We start from the raw sequence: 20220 nt of genomic DNA on the forward strand, positions 1-20220 counted from the left end.
GAGTGTTTATGTATGATTAGATCCTGAAAAGGACAGTGAGGCTCAGGGAGTACAGAAATGATCTTTCATGAACAAAATTAATCCCTCTAACAAAACGACTTTCCCAATCCTCAGTGAGAGGTCTGAGTGATTGTTTGCTGTGGTGGCTACAGGCAGAAAATTTTGTCTTTTAAAGAAACCACACAGCCTATTAGGGGAAGGTGGTTTGTCTGTTCTGGATAGGAAGGCCATTTTAAAAAGGAAAATTGGAAGTTAAGTGCTTCAGTCTGGCTGATTCACTTTGAAAAATAAGCTCCTCCTCTCCTTTTTCTGCAGAAGTTACATGTTTGCTTGGAAAGGACCAAAAACAAGCCCCATAAGGGTCAGAGCCTGATAGGAGGTAGGCTCTCAATAGAAATCCTGCAGAGCTGCACCCCAGCGTGGGAATGACCTCAGCGACTTGTACCACTGCACTTCTCATTATGGTAGCTGAATGATCAAAATTTAATAAATTAGAGTGCGTTTACTTAATTTTTTCTCTTTCAGGCAGTTACACAAGTTCTCATGATTATTGGAGGAAAAATTGGAAAACAGATAAGCAGGAAGGAAATACTTCATTTTAATCTCTCTTGACAGCTAGTAATAACATGATAAATGCTATAAACATTTTGTGTCCTACATCTTTTTTCTACACTGATAGAAACACCATTTTTATTGTACAAAATAGTATCATGCTGTACCTATTATTTCAGAACCTATTTAGCCTTCTATTTTTGGCAGTAGCAGAAGCAAATGAAACTTGTGTTCAGGGGAAGATTTTTCAGGCAACCAGCTTGGCAAATCAGGTAAAAAAAAAGAAAACCTGGCCAAATTGAAAGTTTAGTACTTGGCAGGAGGCAGTGCTTAGTTAATAAAGATGGTTCAAGGATTCTCTGAGGTGATGGCAAGGTCAGGAGTCTGGGATGATACTCTAGAGCTGGAACCCCACTCTAAATTCAGGAACGGAAGAGAGCTGGATGGTGAGGGATGACTTAATGACTAAAGCTCCTTATAGTCCTGTCTGTATTGGTTTAAGGATTTGGCTGGATTTCTTAATCTTGCTTGGCTTCAGTTTTTTCATCTTTAAAATGAGGGCGGTGGAATAAGGTAACCCTTCCTCCCTCCCTCCCTCCCTCCCTCCCTTCCTTCCTTCCTTCTTCTTCCTTTCTTTAGATTTTATTTATTTATGACAGACACAGAGGCAGAGACATAGGCAGTGGGAGAAGAAGTAATCCATTTCTGAGGTCCCTTGCCATGCTAAAAAGTTATGGCGTTGTGTTTGCTTACAAAATGTTTCCATTTTATTTTGACATTCCACCTGTACCCCCAGAATCAAAAATGCTTAGGCAAGTCATGACACAGAAGGTTCAAAGTAATAGAAGACCTCAAAGAGAAGGCTGGGGCCAGAGAGTAAGGGTAAGGAACAGGTTGCATTTGAGGGCAAGGTCAGGACACAAAGTGCAGACATTATGTTCTGGCAGCCAAAGCAAATGGCAGCTCATGTCCACTTGTGGGAGTCATGGGATCTCTGTGATAATTGCTAGAATGAGCAGGTGTGAGATATTTTCTGTGGGACTTTAAAGGGGATAGTATAGAATACGGACAGCTGGCCTACTACATTCCTGCAGTGGATGCAATAGTCTGCTTACCAAGGCTTTTTCCCATAAGCTCATGGCATAGCCATGGTGGTAGATTAAGGAAAGACAGCTCCACTGTGGGCTCAAACTGCAATCTGAAATCTTTCTTTTCTTTTTCCTTTTCTTTTTCTTTTTCTTTTCATTTCTTTCTTTCCCCTTTCTTTCTTCTTTCTTTCTTTCTCTCTCTTTCTTGCTCCCTCTCAGGTGTCTGATGCAGGACTGGATCATAGGACCTCGGGATCACGCCCTGAGCCGAAAGCAGACGCTTAACTGCTGAGCCAGCCAGGCATCCCTGAAATATTTCTAAAAAGATAATCATAATGAATATGATTAATTTTATGGCTTGGCTGGACCCACGAGTTAAAGGAAGGTGATCTAATTTAGAGCAGCATTTTTGCAACCTTGGCTTGCCCACACTTAACAAGATTTTCTTTTAGTAATTGGACCAGCCAGTGGAATCTTTTTAACACACCCAGTTTTGATGTTTCCACTTGTCTTGTGAAATTAACCTTGTATCCCATGAGCAGACTTCCCTGACAGTAAATAGTTATTTTCTCTGGCTAGAAGCTTGATGACAGATGTTTTGTGTTGCTGATTAACCTGACAGCTCACCAAGTGGAAGGTAGGATTAAGCCATCATTTTACGAGATTAAGAAGCCTCTCAGACTGTGTGCCATGATTTTTCGAACAAGACAGTATAGCTCTCTTCTTAGGAGCTGTGATGGTTTATTTACTGTGTCACCTTGTCTGGGCCACAGTGCCCGGTTATTTGATCAAATACTATTCTAGATGTTTCTGTGAAGGTGTTTTTTAGATGAGACTAACATTTGAATCCGTGTTAAACGGGTTACTCTCTGTAGTGTGGGTAGGCTTCGTCCAATCTGTTGAAGACCTTAATTGAACAAAGACATACCCCCTACCCTCCACTCCCACCCCTCCCCAGCAGGAAGGGATTCTGCAGGCTACTGCCTTTGAACTGCAAATAGAGTCCTCCTCCCTCATCAGATTTTAGTCTCAGACCTCCACGATTGTGTGAGCCAGTTCCTTAAAATAAATCTATATATACATATCCTGTTGATTCTGTATCTCTGATTAATATCCAGGTGCTATGGATGGCTGCAAGGACCCTTTGTATTTATGAACTACCGTAACTGACCTTGCTTCTGAATCCCAGCCCTTTTTAAATGACTTTTTAAAAAATTCTATTTTATATGACAGCAGACTTTTTTTTTTTTTAATTTTTATTTATTTATTCATGAGATAGAGAGAGAGGGGCAGAGACACAGGCAGAGGGAGAAGCAGGCACCATACAGGGAGCCCGACCCGGGACTCGATCCCAGGTCTCCAGGATCACACCCTGGGCTGCAGGCGGCGCTAAACCGCTACGCCACCGGGGCTTCCCAACAGCAGACTTTTAAAAATTGCAAAAATAATACAGTAAATTCCTGCTATTCATGCAAATTCCCAAACATTAAACATTTTAACACGTTTGTTATGTTATGTTTCTATACATATTAGTACATTTTTTTCTGTGAACCATTTAAAAATAAGTTGCAGACTTGATGCTCCTTTACCCTTAAAAATTTTGAGTGTGTGCTTCTAAAAATCAGGGAGACTCTTGGACAAACACCATGAATGCTTAAACCCAGGACGTTCACATTGACATGGTGCTTCTACCTACAGATCTCCTATAGCTTTGCTAATTGCCCAAATAATAAGAAATACAAATAGGAAAATTAAGAGAACTTTCAGATTGTACCTAATTCTTCATTAAAAAAAAAAAAAATCAAAGCTTTAAGCTATTTAGAAATCTGCAGATTCTGAGATGTGAAGCAGATAAGCAACAGGCAATAACTGGCTTTTTTCTTTACCTTATACAGGACAGGGTTCTTGGGACACCATAAAGGGAAGAGAAATGAAAACAAATTTAGGAAGATGATCAGATCACAGGAAAGTTTGGTCAGCAGTATCTTGGACAGGATCTCCTGGAGTAGGAATTAGATGTGATTTCAGTTTGAGCTGAGTATCTTCTCAGCCTCGAGACATCATTTAGAATGAAAGGTGAAAGTAGCTCAGTTAAAACGCTGACTAGGACCACACAAGTCCTCAGTCTACTTTGACATAGTCCAGGTCACTTAACATAAATTGATTAGGCTCTGGCTTCTCTGGCGGTGATACGGAGACTTCCATGATTGGTACAGGCCTGGGAGTGAGTAGATATTTTGTAGAGCTTCACAGCGTGGAAGACAGAAGGCAGAGGACTAAGAGCGCAAAGTAAAGCTGTTCCCTGCAGAGCTGAGTGATCTCTATGTTCCCTGTAAATTCTCAAATTCCATTATTTTATTACATTTTACATTTTCTAGGTTGACTTTGGGCAAACAGACCTGTGTCCTAGTCTAGGTACCAGTACCTAAAGTGAAAAAGGAAATCTGTGATCCACATTGAGATAAAAATCTGCCAGTTACTCATAAGAAGCCAAGGTTCCCTGGCACTTAATCCTGAAAGAAAGTGCCTGAGTGTGCCTTCATAGGTTGGGAGTTTAAGAGATGAGATAATGGGGATGCCTGGGTGGCTCAGTGGGTTAAGCATGATCCTGCCTTTGGATCAGGTCATGATCTCAGGGTCCTGGGATCAAGTCCCACATTGGGCTCCCTGCTGGGTGTGGAGTCTATTTGCTTCTCTCCCTCTGCCCCCTCCCCCTGCTCATGGTTTCTCACTCTTGCTCAATAAATAAAACCTTTTTTTAAAAAAGAGAGAGATGAGCTAATGCTCAGCATCCTTATGGCAAACACAGTAGTGGTTTCATAAAGCTGTTGTCAGTGTGAGACTCCAAAAAGCCCCTCAGAGCAGAATGGATGCTGTGACATGGCCAGTGAAGACAAGGATGAACCTCAGCTGTATGGCAGATGGGAGGATGGCTGTCCCCAGCCATCTTCTCTTTGGACTGGCAAGGGCAGGGTGGCCCTGGTGCCTTTGGAGAGGCTGGGGTGCCCAGCAGAGCCGACCTCTTGTTGGTCAGTGGGCTCTGTACCTGTGTCCCGTGAGGGCTGGCTCTGTCTGCCAGGGAGCTGGCAGTGTGCTGTGGCGGCCGCTCTGTGCCTGCTTAACCACCAGGAGAGGGCAAGGGCAAACTCTGATAGAGAATCAGAGTGTTGCTGCCTTTTCCTGGAGGCAGGATGACACGTCTCTGGCCAGAATCCCTTTCTTGGTGAAAACAGTTGCCCCAGTCTATGTTTTGTTACCCTGAATGTTGGAGAAGTTCTTTCTTTCCTTTTCCTGCAGAGCGTTCAGAGCCTTCTGTTAAACAAAGACTCTAAACAGCCTTTTTTGGAGAGGGAAAAGAAATCAGAGATCTGTAGGAGCCCAGTTCTGATAATGAATCTGTTGTGTAAAGAGCAAAATGAGGCTCTGCCTGTTGCTGTTAGGCTCCAGCGCCACAATTCGAGTTCCTTAACTCCTAAAATGTCTTTAGGAGATTACTGTGTTGTGTAGTATTTGTGTTGGTCATCTTTTCGTCCCTTTGTGTCAAAACAAATAAACCCAATAAAAAATAAATAAACCTGCCTTTAAGCCGTTTAATATGTGTGACAGTCGTATTGCAAGAAGGGACTGCACGAGAAAGATCCATGGCCCAGTTGAGCACCCTAGACACCAGGCCTCCAGGCTGCTGTAGAGGGGCTAGAGGAGTCCCGGTCTCTCTGAGGCCGAAGCAGGAGAGTGTCTGGTTTTTCAGCCTGCATTCCTTGAGCTGGGAGGCCCTGTCCACAGTTGTACAGATGCTGGCTGGGAAAGCCAGCAGGGCGACAGGGGTGGAAAGAGGCTGGGTCAGGCCTGGGATGGCCCTGGGCCTGTAGCAGCAACAGAGTTTGGGGACACCGAGGAGCTGGCCCTTTTGCAGGTGAGTCCCTACACTTACACCAAGCCTGTGTCCTCAGGTGGTTTTGTCCAAAATTGCCACCCTGCTAATTAGATTTCCTTACTCTCCCTGAAAATGTGGCCTGCAGAGGGATCAATATTGCCTCAGTCCAAAGCTAACCGTGTGTTGCACCCCGAGGTATACATGGTGTTTCTCAGAGGGGTGAAGGGATCCAGGCCACCCAGTGTGCGTGATTCAAAAGTGTTTCTATCGGGATCCCCGGGTGGCTCAGCAGTTTAGCGCCTGCCTTCGGCCCAAGGCGTGATCCTGGAGACCTGGGATTGAGTCCCACATCGGGCTCCCTGTATGGAGCCTGCTTCTCCCTCTGCCTGTGTCTCTGCCTTTCTCTCTCTCTCTCTCTCTCTCTCTCTCTCTCTCTCTGTGTGTGTGTGTCTCTCGTGAATAAATACATTTTAAAAAAAAAGTGTTTATATCTCCTTGGACTGTGACACTGGCAAGCCTTCTTGTTTGGTTTTACCCTGGACCATCTTTAGGAAACTGGGGAAAGCAATTTCAGCACATTTGAAGAAACTATAAATGTTCTTAGAACAAATCACACAGCAACAGAAAACAGCACAGGCCAGGTAGCAGAAGCTGCAGCAGTGCCTGGCAGGGCATAGCCAACTGTTGCCAGTCTACGCTGAATGGGTAATATCCAGGAGAGTGCCCCTATGTCACTGCTTCTTCTCCCCTCTTATGCGCAGGTGCATCGGGAGGCTCCCTGAACTTTCTGCAGAATTAAATAAACTACTGAGCCCTCACCAGCTGTGCTCAACTGGGAGGAAAAGCAAAAACAATGATTTTAAGACTGGGCCCAGTGTTTTATGCCTTGGTACCCATCCTTTACAAAAAGATAATCCAGCTGTTTTCATAGTGTTAGTTATAAGGTAGAAACTTTAGCAGAGATTGAAATACAGCTTTAAAAATATATATTTCCGGGATCCCTGGGTGGCGCAGCGGTTTGGCGCCTGCCTTTGGCCCAGGGCGCGATCCTGGAGACCCGGGATCGAATCCCACGTCGGGCTCCCGGTGCATGGAGCCTGCTTCTCCCTCTGCCTGTGTCTCTGCGCCTCTCTCTCTCTCTCTCTCTGTGACTATCATAAATAAATAAAAATTAAAAAATTAAAAAATTAAAAAATAAAAATATATATTTCCATGGGATGCCTGGGTGACTCAGTTAAGCATCCGATTCTTGATCTTTGCTCAGGTTATGACCTCAGGGTCTTTAAATGGAGCACCGTATGGGACTCTGCGCTGGGTGTGGAACCAGCTTGAGATTCATTCTCCCTCTCCCTCTTTGCCTTCCCCCATTGTGCATGCTCTCTAGAAATAAATAAATAAAATACATATTTCTCAATTAAAGGCAGCATAAACATAAACATAAAACATCTCGATCATATTCCTGAGCTGCCAGCTTGTTCTAAAGCCTCTTGGGGAGGACCTCAAAAGTAGCTGTGTAAGGAGACACAAGCCTTTGTGTGTACATAGGAAAAGGACATGGTTGTGCTTGAAACCTCACTCACGCGCCCTGCTGAAACAGCTGGGTTTCCTTGGGCTCCGTGTGTTCTCACGTGGCTGAGCCCAGTCTGGAGGGAGGGGCAGCACAGTACTCTGGAAACTCCATATGACAATAACTCAGTTCAAGTGCAGAGTAAATAGCATCCAAGAAGAAGCAATGGGCCATGAGCAGTGGTGACAGCAGCTGTCCTCAGCAAGGCTGTGGAATCACTCACTGCCTTATTTGTAATTGAAATGATACTGAAATTTAGGCCATAACTGTGAAGGCATACATTCAAATGATTGAAAAAGTGAGGGTAGCCCGGGTGGCTCAGTGGTTTGGTGCTGCCTTCAGCCCATGGTGTGATCCTGGAGACCCGGGATCTAGTCCCACGTTGAGCTTCCTGGGTGGAGCCTGCTTCTCCCTCTGCCTGTATCTCTGTCTCTCTCTGTGTCTCTCATAAATAAATAAATAAATAAATAAATAAATAAATAAATAAATAAAAACTTAAGAAAAAGAGTGAAAAAGTCTGTCAGAGACTGCACTGCGCATGATTTTTTTTTTAAAGATTTATTTATTTATTTTATGATAGACAGAGACACAGGCAGAGGGAGGAGCAGGCTCCATGCCCGGGCCTGACGCGGGACTCGATCCGAGGACTCCAGGATCGCGCCCAGGGCCAAAGGCAGACGCCAAATCGCTGAGCCACCCAGGGATCCCGCGCATGATTTTTTTGTACGAGTGCATTCTCTTTGAATTTGTAGAGTTAGCGATGTATAGAAAGTTTTCTTCCATTATATACTGAAAAATTGTTTTTAGTGTTTTATTTGGGTCCTTTACTTCGGGGATGCTAATTACGCAGATGTTAGGTAGTCTTTGTCTTGCGTATGGATGTTTTCCTCTCCAGTCTTTTTCATGCCTGTCCCCCATTTCGTTCACTTTTCCAACCAGGTGTTTGTTTACAGCTTTGTCCCTGTTTTGCAGCCAGTGATGCCTCCATTTCTGTGGTGGTTTTATCTCTTATCTATTTTACTTTGCCGTGTTCAGTGCTGTCCTTTTGTTACCTCATCAGTGTTTCTTGACATCTTGGATTAGTCTGTGTTAACAAATTTTATTTGTCCCTTGATAAATAGATGCTGGGTGTTCTTTGCTCATTTTATTTCTTTTTCTGTTTTCCTGTTGTATTTTTTTATTTTTATTTTTTTCCATGAAGCTCCAAAGGGACAAGTTTTCCTGTTTTAAATTTCAGGATGTAGATCCTGAGTTCCATCTCCCTGAGTGGAGGGAATTCTTCCTGAACCAGCTGTTTGCAACTGGATAATGGGGCAGAGGCCTGGAGAGTGTGTGCAGCCTGGAGCAAGCAGCCCTTCCTTGATTCCCAGATTTATGTGTGGGTAGGTGTGTTTGTGTGTGTCCACACGTGTGAGTGCATGTAAGTGTGCAGGTGTATATGAGTGCAGGCATCTGTGAGTGTGCATGTGTGTGAGTGCTTTATCCATTTCTCCCCTTCAGAAAAGCAGAGACCAGCAGTGGACAATCACCCTTGTCCTCCCTTTGCAGCTTGGTGGTAAAGAGGTATGAGGGCCAGTTTTCTAATTTAGTTCTCCCTGTTCTGACTTCCCATTAGTGTGTTTTAGGGAGAAGTGGGCAGAAACATTTTCATTCTATCATCTTTACAATTGGAAGTATTCTACTTGATGTACATTTATTTTATTGTAATTGTCAAAATTTTATACATTATTTTTACTATTTTTTATATATATTTTAAAGATTATTTATTAGAGAGAGAGAGACCATCACACACGGGGGTGGGGTTGAGAGAGAGAGAGAGAGCGCGAATCTTCAAGCAGACTCCCTGCTGTGTGTGGAGCCCAACACAGGGTTCCGTCCCATGAGCCAAAATCAAGAGGTGGATGTTTAACTGACTGAACCACGCAGGTGCTCCTAATATTTTATATTTTTTTTGGTAACAGCTTTGAGATAAAATTCAGAAAATTCAATTGAAAATTACCTGCAATTCACCCATTTAAAGTATACAATTAGGTGATTTCAGTATATTCACAGATTTGGGCCATCATCACCGCAATCAACTTTAGAACGTTTTCATTAAAAAAAAAAGAACATCTTCATTACCCCAGAAAGAAGCCGAACAGCTTTTAGCTGTTACCCATGCTAAACTCCCTATCTGCCCCTAGTTAAGCAGCTACTAATCTACTTTCTGTTGTTTCTATAAGTTTGTCTATATTTTATAAAGGAAATCATACAATATGTGGTCCTTTGTGACTGGCTTCTTTTTTTTTTTTTTTTTAAGATTTTATTTATTTATTCATGATAGGCACAGAGAGAGAGAGAGGCAGAGACACAGGCAGAGGGAGAAGCAGGCTCCATGCTGCGAGCCCAATGCAGGACTCGATCCCGGGACTCCAGGATCACGCCCTGGGCCAAAGGCAGGTGCTAAACCGCCAAGCCACCCAGGGATCCCCTGTGACTGGCCTCTTTTATCTAGTGTAATATTTTCTAGTTTCTTTTTTTTTTATTTTTATTTTTTTATTTTCTAGTTTCCTTCTTATAGCATGTATTGGTAATTAATTCCTTTTTATGGCTGAATAGTATTCCATGATACAAATGTACCACATTTTATTCATTCTTCAGTTGATGGACACTTGAATGGTTTCCATCCTCTGTCTATTATATACAAATTTTTGAGTGGACATAGAATTTCATTTCTTCTAGATACATGCCTTGGAGTAGAGCTGCTGGACCACATGGTAACTCTTTTAACTTTTTGAGGACCTGCCAGACTGGTTTCCAAAGCAGCTAAACCATTTTACAGCTCAATCTCCATACCCCACATATGAGGACTCTGATTTTTTAAAACTCTAGCTAACATTTGTTATCATTTGATAGCTTTTCTATTATAGTTGTCCTATAGTGGATGTAAATTGAAGTCTCATTGTGGTTTTGATTAGCATTCCCTGATGATTGGTGATAGGGTAGATTGGGTATCTTTTCATGTGCTTATTGACACTATTTTCTTTACTGAAACGTCTGTTCAGATTCTTTGCCCAACCAACCATTGGGCTGTCTTTTTATTATTAAGTTGTATATATGTTTTAGATATAAATCTCTTGTCAGTTATATGATTTGCAGATATTTTCTCCCATTCTGTTTCTTTCCATCCTTTTTACTTTCTTCAACTTATCAGAAGGTTTTTTTTTTTTTTTTAAGATTTTATTTATTTACTCATGAGAGACACGGGGAGAGAGAGAGAGAGACAGAGAGGCAGAACACAGGCAGAGGGAGAAGCAGGTTCCATGTGAGGAGCCCAACGTGGGACTCGATCCTGGGACTCCAGGGTCACGCCCTGGACCGAAGGCAGGTGCTAAACTGCTGAGCCACCCAGGGATCCCCTTATCAGAAGTTTTTAATTTCGATGAAGTCTACTTTATCTGTTTTTTCTTACTTGGGCTTTTGATGTCATACAGAAGAAACCATTGCATAATTCAAGGTCGTGAAGACCTCTTATGTTTTCTTCTCAAAGTTGTATGGTTTGGGCTCTTGTATTTCATCTTTGACCTACTTTGAAATAATGTTCATATATGGTGTGAGGGATACAACTTCATTCTTTTCCATGTGGATATCCAGTTGTCCCAGCACCATTTGTTAAAGAGATTATTCTTAGGACTGAAATATCAGGGCATGCTTGTTAAAAATCAGTTGACCATAAATGTGAGGGTTGGTTTCTGGACTCTGTTCTGTTGTCCTGTGTGTCTATGTTTATGCCAATATTACACAGTCTTACTATAGTTTTGTAATAAGGTTTGATATTAGGAAGTATAAGTCCTCGAAGTTTGTCCTTTCTTTTTTTTATTTTTTTTTATTTATTTTTTATTATTTTTTATTTTTTTTAAGTTTGTCCTTTCTTGTTCAAGATTGTTTTGACTATTCCAGATCCCTTGCATTTTTATCTGGTTGATCCACCTAATGAATCAGTTTATCAATCTGCAAGGAAGCCAGCTGGAATTTTGACAGGGATTATGTTGAATCTGTAGATCCATTTTGAAAGTATTGCCATCTTATCAATGTGAAACCTTCCAATTCACTGACATGGGATGTCTCTCCATTTTCTTAGTTCCCTTGCCTGTGTATTTTGTGAAATGGGAGCCCCTTTCTACCTTGGCTCACCCTTTGAGGATACTCTTGGTTCTAAGGGGAATTGTCTAAAAACTGCTGCATTAAGGGATCCAGGGTGGCTCAGTGGTTGATTATCTGCCTTTGGCTCAGCTCATGATCCTGGGGTTCTAGCATCGAGTCCCACATTGGGCTCCCAGCAGGGAGCTTGCTTCTCCCTCTGCCTCTGTCTCTGCCTCTCTCTCTCTGTCTCTCATAAATAAATAAAATCTTAAAAACAAAACAAAACAAAATCCTGCTGCATTAAAGTGTGAAGTAATGGTATGAACAGAGCTATAAAAACCCAGAGGACAACACTGCTGAAATAGTAGATGGCTGGCACACGGCCACAGAGTTTTCTCAAAAGATTTCTGGTCAACTGCTGGTCAGAATTCTAAATGGGGTATAAAAATACAGTTTAAGAGTGTCACTGCATAGAATGTGAGTCCCAAAGTGGCTCAGGCAGGTCACCCTACATGGGCATCCCAGTAAAACCCTGGCCCAACAGGCCCCACCAGCAGTCTATGAAAAGTGAATTCTTTCCCTGTATTCTGCAACCAGTAGGAAAGATGTTTTTTTTTTTATTGTATTTTGAAAATCTTAACCTGCAGGAAAGATAAACCATACATACCATAGTACAGTCCATACTTCCCTATGGATTCACATCTGAATCTGAGACACACACACTCATCCTTGTGCATGTGCACACACTCACAGACACACCCCTTTTCAAGGCCTGGTTTTGCTTTTTAACTTTTTATTTAGCAGCAACATTAGATTTGCAGAGGGTCACACAGATAGTGTAGAGTACTATGTAGCACTCACCCAGCTGCCCCTAATATTAATACCTTGCATGACCATAGCAGGGTTATCAAAATAAGTTGGCACTGGCTCAGCACTTTGTTCAGGTTTGTAACACTTTTTCCTCTAATATCTCTGTCCCTGGATTAGATTCAGGGTCCCCTAGTTATTATGTCTGCTTAATCTCCTCCCATCTGTTACAGTTGTTGGTCTCTCCTTGTCTTTCATGACCTTGGCAAATCTGATGAATACTGGCCTGGCAGTTCATAGAACAACCCTTAGTTGGGGCCTGTCTGAGGTTCTTTCCTGATTAGTCTGGGCTGAGGGCTTAGAAAGAATACCGCACAGTACCTTCTTATCACAGCGTATCACCACAGCTTGGCACTGGTGATGTTATCCTTGTCACCTAAGCAGGGTGGAATCAGCCAGGTCCCTCCCCTGCGAAGTAGTTTCCCCTCCCAGACTTTGTTTAGTAGATGGGAGTCGCCCCGGTTCAGCACACCCTCAGGGGTGGGCATTGGGACCACCTGCTGAGGGGAAGGATATCAGAGAATTTTTGGACATTTGTTAAAATCACCGTGGTAATTAATATTTTGGGAAACATATTGAAGGCTCTGCAGATACCCCTTTAGTCTAGAAAGCTGTGCCCACTGGTTTCAGCATTCAGCAGTGGCTGTTGGCCATGGCAGTTATACTCTGCTGTTCTCGTGATTTTCTGTCCTGCTCATTCCATCTGCATACATTCGTTGGAATTCTTCTGAAGGGGTATTTCTCGTTTCTTCCCCATTTATTTTACTAGGCCTTACTTTTGATGTCAGGAAGCAGCGTAGAGTCCTGTGTAAGAGCAAGACCGAAGGCCAGAGTGTGCCTCAGCAGCTGCCATCCCATGGCCCCCTGGGTTGTTGTGAGGAGTAACTGGTACCATGTGTGGGAAGGGCTTAGAACCCCACTCGGCTCCCAGTGAGTGTGGGTGGTCCTTCTGCTTGTTTATACAGACTGTTGCATATCCCAATCCCCCAGAGCCAGCCAACAGCCAGGAGTCACAGTTCAGACGTATACCCAGTGGAAATGGATATGTCCATCCATCCATCCAGTTGTGTTGACTGATGCTTACTGAGTACGTAACATGGGTGTCAGAAGCTGTTAATACTTGAAAGTCTCATAGGGGTTGTTTTATCCTGTGTTAAAGATGTAAAGAGGTCAGTTGCTCAAGGGCACATGGTTGGGGAGAGGCCAAGCTAAGTTCAGACCTGGCTCTGTCCATTCTGGGAGCCTTATTCCTCAATACTGTCCTGCTTTGCCTCCTGCTATTTGGGGGAGGCCACCTTATATCCAGCAGGGCAGTGAGCAGAGGCTCTGCTCTATATCAGAAGGGTCCTCAGTGGGCTATTCTTGGAAAGCTGAAGATTGGCCAAGATTTGGCAAAGAGAGTAAGTCCATTTGGGGGTGTATGTGAGTGGCCTAAATGAAACACTTAAATAGGTGCTCTTATGAATTTGCTCATCACCCTAATCCTCCTCATGTGCAGGAATGGAATGAGAAATCTAAGATGCTTTCTTTTGCCTCCTTAGCGCATCTATTATCTTTCCCTGGAATTTTACATGGGCCGCACACTGCAGAACACAATGGTGAACCTGGGCCTTCAGAACGCTTGTGATGAAGCCATTTATCAGGTATGGGACCTTGGGGCTTAGCTACTGGGTAGCTTGTTGTGGCACAGTAAGTTTTTTGTTTTTTATTTTTAAAGATTTTATTTATTCACAAGAGACACACAGAGAGAGAGACAGGCAGAGGGAGAACAGGCTCCACGCAGGAAGCCCGATGTGGGACTCAGTCCCGGGACCCCAGGATTATGCTGTGAGCCAAAGGCAGATGCTCAATCATTGAGCCACCCAGGTGTCCCAGCACATTCAGTTTTAATCCAAGGCCCACAGAGGTGAGCACTGACATTGAGATTTGCCACCATCTGGAGCCAGGAATGACTTATGGCATATTCTTTCCTACATGGGGGAGAATGAGTCTGGGTGACACTCCTTCTCAAGGGGAAAACGTAAGGATTGAATAGGAAGCTAATGCACGAACATGTGAGCACAGGCTTGTGTTGTGATGCTAAGGTTTCTAGGTTTCTAAAAGCCTTTGCACTCCTCACTCCCACCCCAGGGACAGATTTACCACAGGGCGGAAGTGGTTGGTAGTGTCCCATTTCTCGTCAGCTTATTGAACTAGTAACCCACCTCTGGTCCCCTCTTCCACTTCTAGGCAACCTCTTATGTTCATCTTACCCTCTTAGGCATAAAATTACCCTTTCTTTTCAACCAGAATAAAAACTCCTTTGCTTAAGGGTTCTTCATTAACAGTTATTCATTTGGATGCTAACTCCCATCCATAGTTTGTGGTTTTAGAGCAGAGCCAGAATCCATAATACCTGTTTTCTGTCTCCATACCCTTGTACCTGGACACCATCTTTGTCCTACACTGGACACTGAGTATACAATCCCTGTGGTGTGAATGTGCAGCACTACTCTACTCCTGCATGAGCATAGTAGGGTCCTCACCAGAGTCTTCCCTCCCCTAGCATCTTTCGCTGCTTTTGCTTTTGTTCAATTTTGTCATGGGAGGCACTCTCAGGGACCATGTTGGTAGTAGTATGGTAGGGACCTCACGTGTCTCAGACAGCCTCACATTTCTAGGGCTCCTGTATCCCCCTCTACAACTTAGTAGAGAGGTAGTTTCAATTGGCACAATAAAAATTTCGAAAAAAAGTTTAACTTCCCCAAATGGGAATTGTATTCTCAAAATTATCTAAAAAGAGACTGGAAAAAAAATAAAAATAAAAATAAAAAGAGACTGGAAGGGAAGATGGTTTGGAGTAGGAGGATCCTAGGCTTGTCTTGTCCCATGAACACCTAAATATTCCAGAAATCGACCTGAAGACTGACAGAACAAACTCTACAACTAAAGGGAGCAAAGAAGCTATATCAAAGAGGGTAAGAAGTGCAGAGACATGAATGTTTTGGGAGAGAAATTGGATCATGGCCACTGTGGTAAGGAGGGAGCCATGATTGCCAAGAATGGTAAGAGACAGGCTAGTGCACGGGGGAGCACACAGGGAAGATGAATCCCCACAGCAGTTGACTTGGAAAGTGAGAGGGACCGAATCTCATGACTTCTTGCAATCAGTGGGGCTTAAAGCCTGGAGTTTTAAAGGTCAGCAGGCTTGGCTAGGATAGAACTCAGAGGCATTGCGCTATCGGAGGCAAACAGCCTGCAGACGTACAGCATGGAAACAACTTTCTAAAGAGCACCTGGGGCATATAGTGTGGAGGTTTTTTGCTCATCTGGGAGTATGTTGCAAAGAGGCAGCACAGACTCTCCTCTGAGAACAAAGGAAGTTGGAGGCATCATTTCTGTCCCCTACCTCTCAGCATGAGCACAGGGCCACCTGTGGAAAACAGTACAGTGCCGACACTCACCAGGTAACTTGCTGACACCAGGTCCTCCCCCTGCCCTGCCTCCAATGGAATTGCCCTTCCTGGTCATGCTTGTCTAAGTCCCAGAGTGGTGGATCCCCTCTCACAGAAGACTGGCTCAGATCCCTGCTCACACCATGTCTCATGTTGTGGGAGTTTTAGGGGGCCACGATTTCAGCACTGGTGGAAACAGCTATCATTTCAAAAGCAGGCCAGAGCACACTTAGTCAAAACTTGGCACATTAAGGCCAGAGACTAAACACTACCCACAACAAAGAGAGCCTCTGCAGATGACTGGCCTGAAGGATAAAGTGGCCAGGATACAATTGCAGAGCACACACAGTGCACATTGGAGACAGTCCATGAAGTGCCAGGTTCTGGGACTATACTGTGGAACACTATAGAACCTCTTCTCCATAAAGCCATTACCCTCAAGAATGGGAGATGTAGCTGACTTTCCTAACACACAGAAAGAGACATAGACACTTAGACAAAATGAGAAGATAGAATTTATTCCCAATGACAGAACAAGATAATGTCACAGCCAGAGATCTAAGCAAGACAGATAAAAGTAACATGCCTGATAGAGAATTTAAAGGTATGCTCATAAAGATACTTGCTGGACTTGAAAAAATGTGGAAGGCATCTAGTGACATGATTAACACAGATAAGCAATAACAGACATAAAAGGTTCAGTATGCAAAATGAGAAACATGCACAGTGGAATGAACAGCAGGCTGGAAGAAGCAGAGGAATGAACTCAGTGACTCCATCAAACATAACATATATGGATCCCAGCAGAGAAAGAAAAGAGGGCAAAAAATTAAATTGAGGAAATAATTGCTGAAAACTTTTCTAATATGAAGAAGGAAACAGACATCCAGATCTAATAGGCACAGGGAAGCCCCAAGAGAATCAACAAAAGCAGATCCCCACCAAAACATACTGTAATTTAAACGGCAAAATGTAGGAATAAAAAAAAAAAATTAAGGGATCCCTGGGTGGCGCAGCGGTTTGGCGCCTGCCTTTGGCCCGGGGTGCGGTCCTGGAGACCCGGGATCGAGTCCCATGTCGGGCTCCCGGTGCATGGAGCCTGCTTCTCCCTCTGCCTGTGTCTCTGCCTCTCTCTCTCTCACTCTGTGTGACTATCATAAATAAATAAAAATTTAAAAAAAATTAAGCAGCAAGACAAAAGAGGAGAGTTACATACAATGAAAACCTGATAAAGACCTTCAGCATAGTTTTCAGTAGAAACTCCAAACTTAGAAGGGAGTGGCATGATATACTCAAGGTGCTAAAAGGAAAAAATCTGCAGCCAAGAATATCCAGCAAGGCTGTCATTCAGAATAGAAGAAAATAAAGTTTCCCAGACAACAAAAGAAGAATTCATGACCACTAAACCAGCTCTGCAAGAAATATTAAGGGAACACTTAAGAGTGGAAGGAAAAGACCAGAAATGATACTGTGAAAGTAGGAAACACAAAGCAGTAAAAATGAACATTTATGTAAAAAAAATCAGTCAAACTCACAAAGGATGTGAAATATGATACCATATACCCAAAACATAGGGAAGAAAGGAATAAAGAATTGGTTCACACTTAAACAACCATGAACTTAATATAAACATATGTGCAGAAGATGTTATATAAAAACCTAATAGTACAGATGCCCAGGTGGCAGTGGGTTAAGTGTCTACCTGGCTTGGGTCATAATCCCAGGGTCCTGGGATCGAGCCCTACATTTGGCTCCCTGTTCTTTGGGGAGCCTGCTTCTCTCTCCTTCTGCCTGTTTCTCCCCTTGCTTGTGTTCTCTCTCTGTCAAATAAATAAGTAAAATCTTAAAAAAACAAAACAAAACCTGATAGTAACCACAAATCAAAAACCAATAACAAATATGCAAAAAATAAAGAAATCCAAACATATTACTAAAGAAAACCAGCAAACCATGAAAGAGAAGAAAGGATCAAAGAAAAACTAAAGAAACAACCACGAAACAAGTAATAAGATGGCAATAAATACATACCTGTCCATAATCTCTTTGAATGTAAATGGACTAAATGCTCCAATCAAAAGACACAGGGCAGGGGTGCCTGCCTGGCTTAGTCAGAAGAGTGTGGAACTCTTCATCTCGGGGTTGTGAATTCAATCCTCACATGGGGTGTATTGATTATTTAAGGACTCAAATAAAATTACTTAAGGACTCCAATAAAATTACAAATGAAAGAGGAGAAATAACGATCGACACCACAAAAATACAATGTTAAGAGAATATTATGAAAAACTGTATGCCAACAAATTGGACAGAACAGAAGAAATAGATAAATTCCTGGAAACATAACTTACCAAAACTGTGAAGCAGGAAGAAATAGAAAATTTCTTTACCAGCAAAGAAATCAAATCTGTAATCAAAGAACTTCCATCAAACAAAAATTGAGGATCAGACAGCTTCGCAGACAAATTCTACACAACATTTAAAGAAGAGTTAATACCCTTTCTTTTCAAACTATTCCAAAAAATAGAAAAGCAAGGAAAACTTCCAAATTCATTCTATGAGGCCAATATTACCCTGATCCCAAAACCAGATAAAGGTACCACATAAAAAGAGAACTACAGGCCAATCAATATACCTGATGAACATGGATGCAAAAATCCTCAATAGAATACTAAGATCTCCCAACATCAGCCATAGCAACATATTTCTAAATATGTTTCCTGAGGCTAGGGAAATAAAAGCAAAAATAAACTATTGGGATTGCATCAAAATAAAAAGCTTTTGCACAGGAAAGGAAGCAGTCAAATCTAAAAACCTACAGAATGGGAGAAAATATTTGCAAATGATGTATCTGGTAAAGAGTTAATATCAAAAGTATATAAAGAACTTAATATTGCTCAACACCCAAAAAAACAATCCAATCAGTATGGAAGTTCCTCAGCAAATTCAAAATAGAACTTCCCTACAACCGAGTAATCACACTATTAGGTATTTACCCAAAAAATACAGAAACACTAATTCAAACAGATACGTGCACCTCTTATGTTTATAGCAGCATCATTTACAATAACCAAATTTTGGAAACAGCCCTAGTGTCCATTGACATATAAATGGATAAAGAAGAGGTGGTAGTATGTACAATGGAATGTTACTCAGCCATAAATAATCTAATCTTGCCTTTTGCCATGACATGGGTGGAGCTAGAGTATAATGCTAAGTAAAATAAGTCTGAGATAAATACCATACGATTTCACTTATATGTGGAATTTCAGAAGCAAAACAAACGAGCAAAGGGAAGAGCGAAAAATCAAGAAACAGACTCTTAAGTATAGAGAACAAACTGATAGTTAACAGTGGGTGATGAATGAGATAGGTGATGGGGACTAAGGAGGGCACTTGTGATGAGCACCAGGTATTGTATTCAGTTGTTGAATTACTATATTGTACACCCGAAACTAATACAACACAGTATGTTAACTATAGTGGAATTCAAATTTTAAAATTATCTGAAAACATAGACATTATCCTGGCAGGTGATTTGTCATTTTTTTTTTTTTAAGATTTTTATTTATTCATGAGAGAGAGAGAGGACAGAGACAGACAGAGGGAGAAGCAGGCTCCATACAGGGAGCCCGACGTGGGACTCCATCCTGGGTCTCCAGGATCATTCCCTGGGCTGAAGTCAGCACTAAACCGCTGAGCCACCTGGGCTGCCCATGATTTGTCATTTGAATTCTGTTTACTATGAACGTCAGAATGCATTTATAAGGACCACTGAACATGTTAAAGTCTCAGTCTTCAGTGGAATTTATTGTGTAGGAAGTGTTTTTTCTTGAATCTTTTTTTCTTTATATAATTATTACAGGTAGTAAAAATTTTAGGAAATGTTTATACCATAAATATGCCATATCTGTTTATAATTTTTATTTGTGAACTTATTAAAATAAATAAATTTATAAAAAATAAATCAATAAATAAATTTATAAAAAATAAATAAATAAATAAAGATTTTGTTTGTTTACTCATGAGAGACACAGAGAGAGAGAGAGAGAGAGAGAGAGACAGGCAGAGAACTAGGCAGAGGGAGAAGCAGGTTCCATGCAAGAAGCCCGATGTGGAACTCGATCTCAGGACTCTGGAATTACAACCTGAGCCAAAGGCAGATGTTCAACTGCTGAGCCACCCAGGTGTCCTTGTTTATAATTTTATTACACAAATAACATGTTAATTATGGAAGCTTAGAAAATGCAGGGTAGCATATATCCTTTTATATGTACATTTTTTTCTTAAAGGTGGCATTTCACTCACTGTTAAGCTTTTAATTAATCTTGTATTTGAAAGGTTTTCATGATGATCCAAACTTTAGTGTCTCTAGGTGCAGTTGCTGGGCCCTTCTTGTTGTAAGGTGGAGTGCCAGATGTTTTGAATGGGAACCAGATGATGACGTGCAACTTGGATGGGCCTCCTCCTCCAGACCCCCCATTTGTAATGTAGTGTGAAAAGTGAAACATGCCACTACTCTATTGTATGGGGCTGGAAAGTAGTTCTGAGGAACAGGTTACACTAAAAACTGGATCTTCAATAGAAGCAGCTCCCGGGCAGCCCGGGTGGCTCAGCGGTTTAGCGCTGCCTTCAGTCCAGGGTGCGATCCTGGAGATCCGAGATCGAGTCCCATGTTGGGCTCCCTGCTTCTCCCTCTGCCTGTGTCTCTGCCTCTCT

The 20220-nt window shown here is 42.3% G+C and overlaps 1 protein-coding gene across 2 annotated transcripts in view; it reads left to right on the top strand.

The window, feature by feature from the left end:
• Positions 1-20220, top strand: part of PYGB (glycogen phosphorylase B) — a 53744-nt gene that overhangs the window by 1722 nt on the left and 31802 nt on the right. For both annotated transcript variants that reach the window (XM_049100043.1, XM_025461505.3), the window contains exon 2: positions 13612-13713. In XM_049100043.1, the coding sequence (XP_048956000.1) occupies positions 13612-13713 (102 nt within the window). The remainder of the gene's footprint in view (positions 1-13611; positions 13714-20220) is intronic.

This window comes from Canis lupus, chromosome 23 (assembly GCF_003254725.2).
Source record: "Canis lupus dingo isolate Sandy chromosome 23, ASM325472v2, whole genome shotgun sequence".
Lineage (NCBI taxonomy): Eukaryota > Metazoa > Chordata > Mammalia > Carnivora > Canidae > Canis > Canis lupus.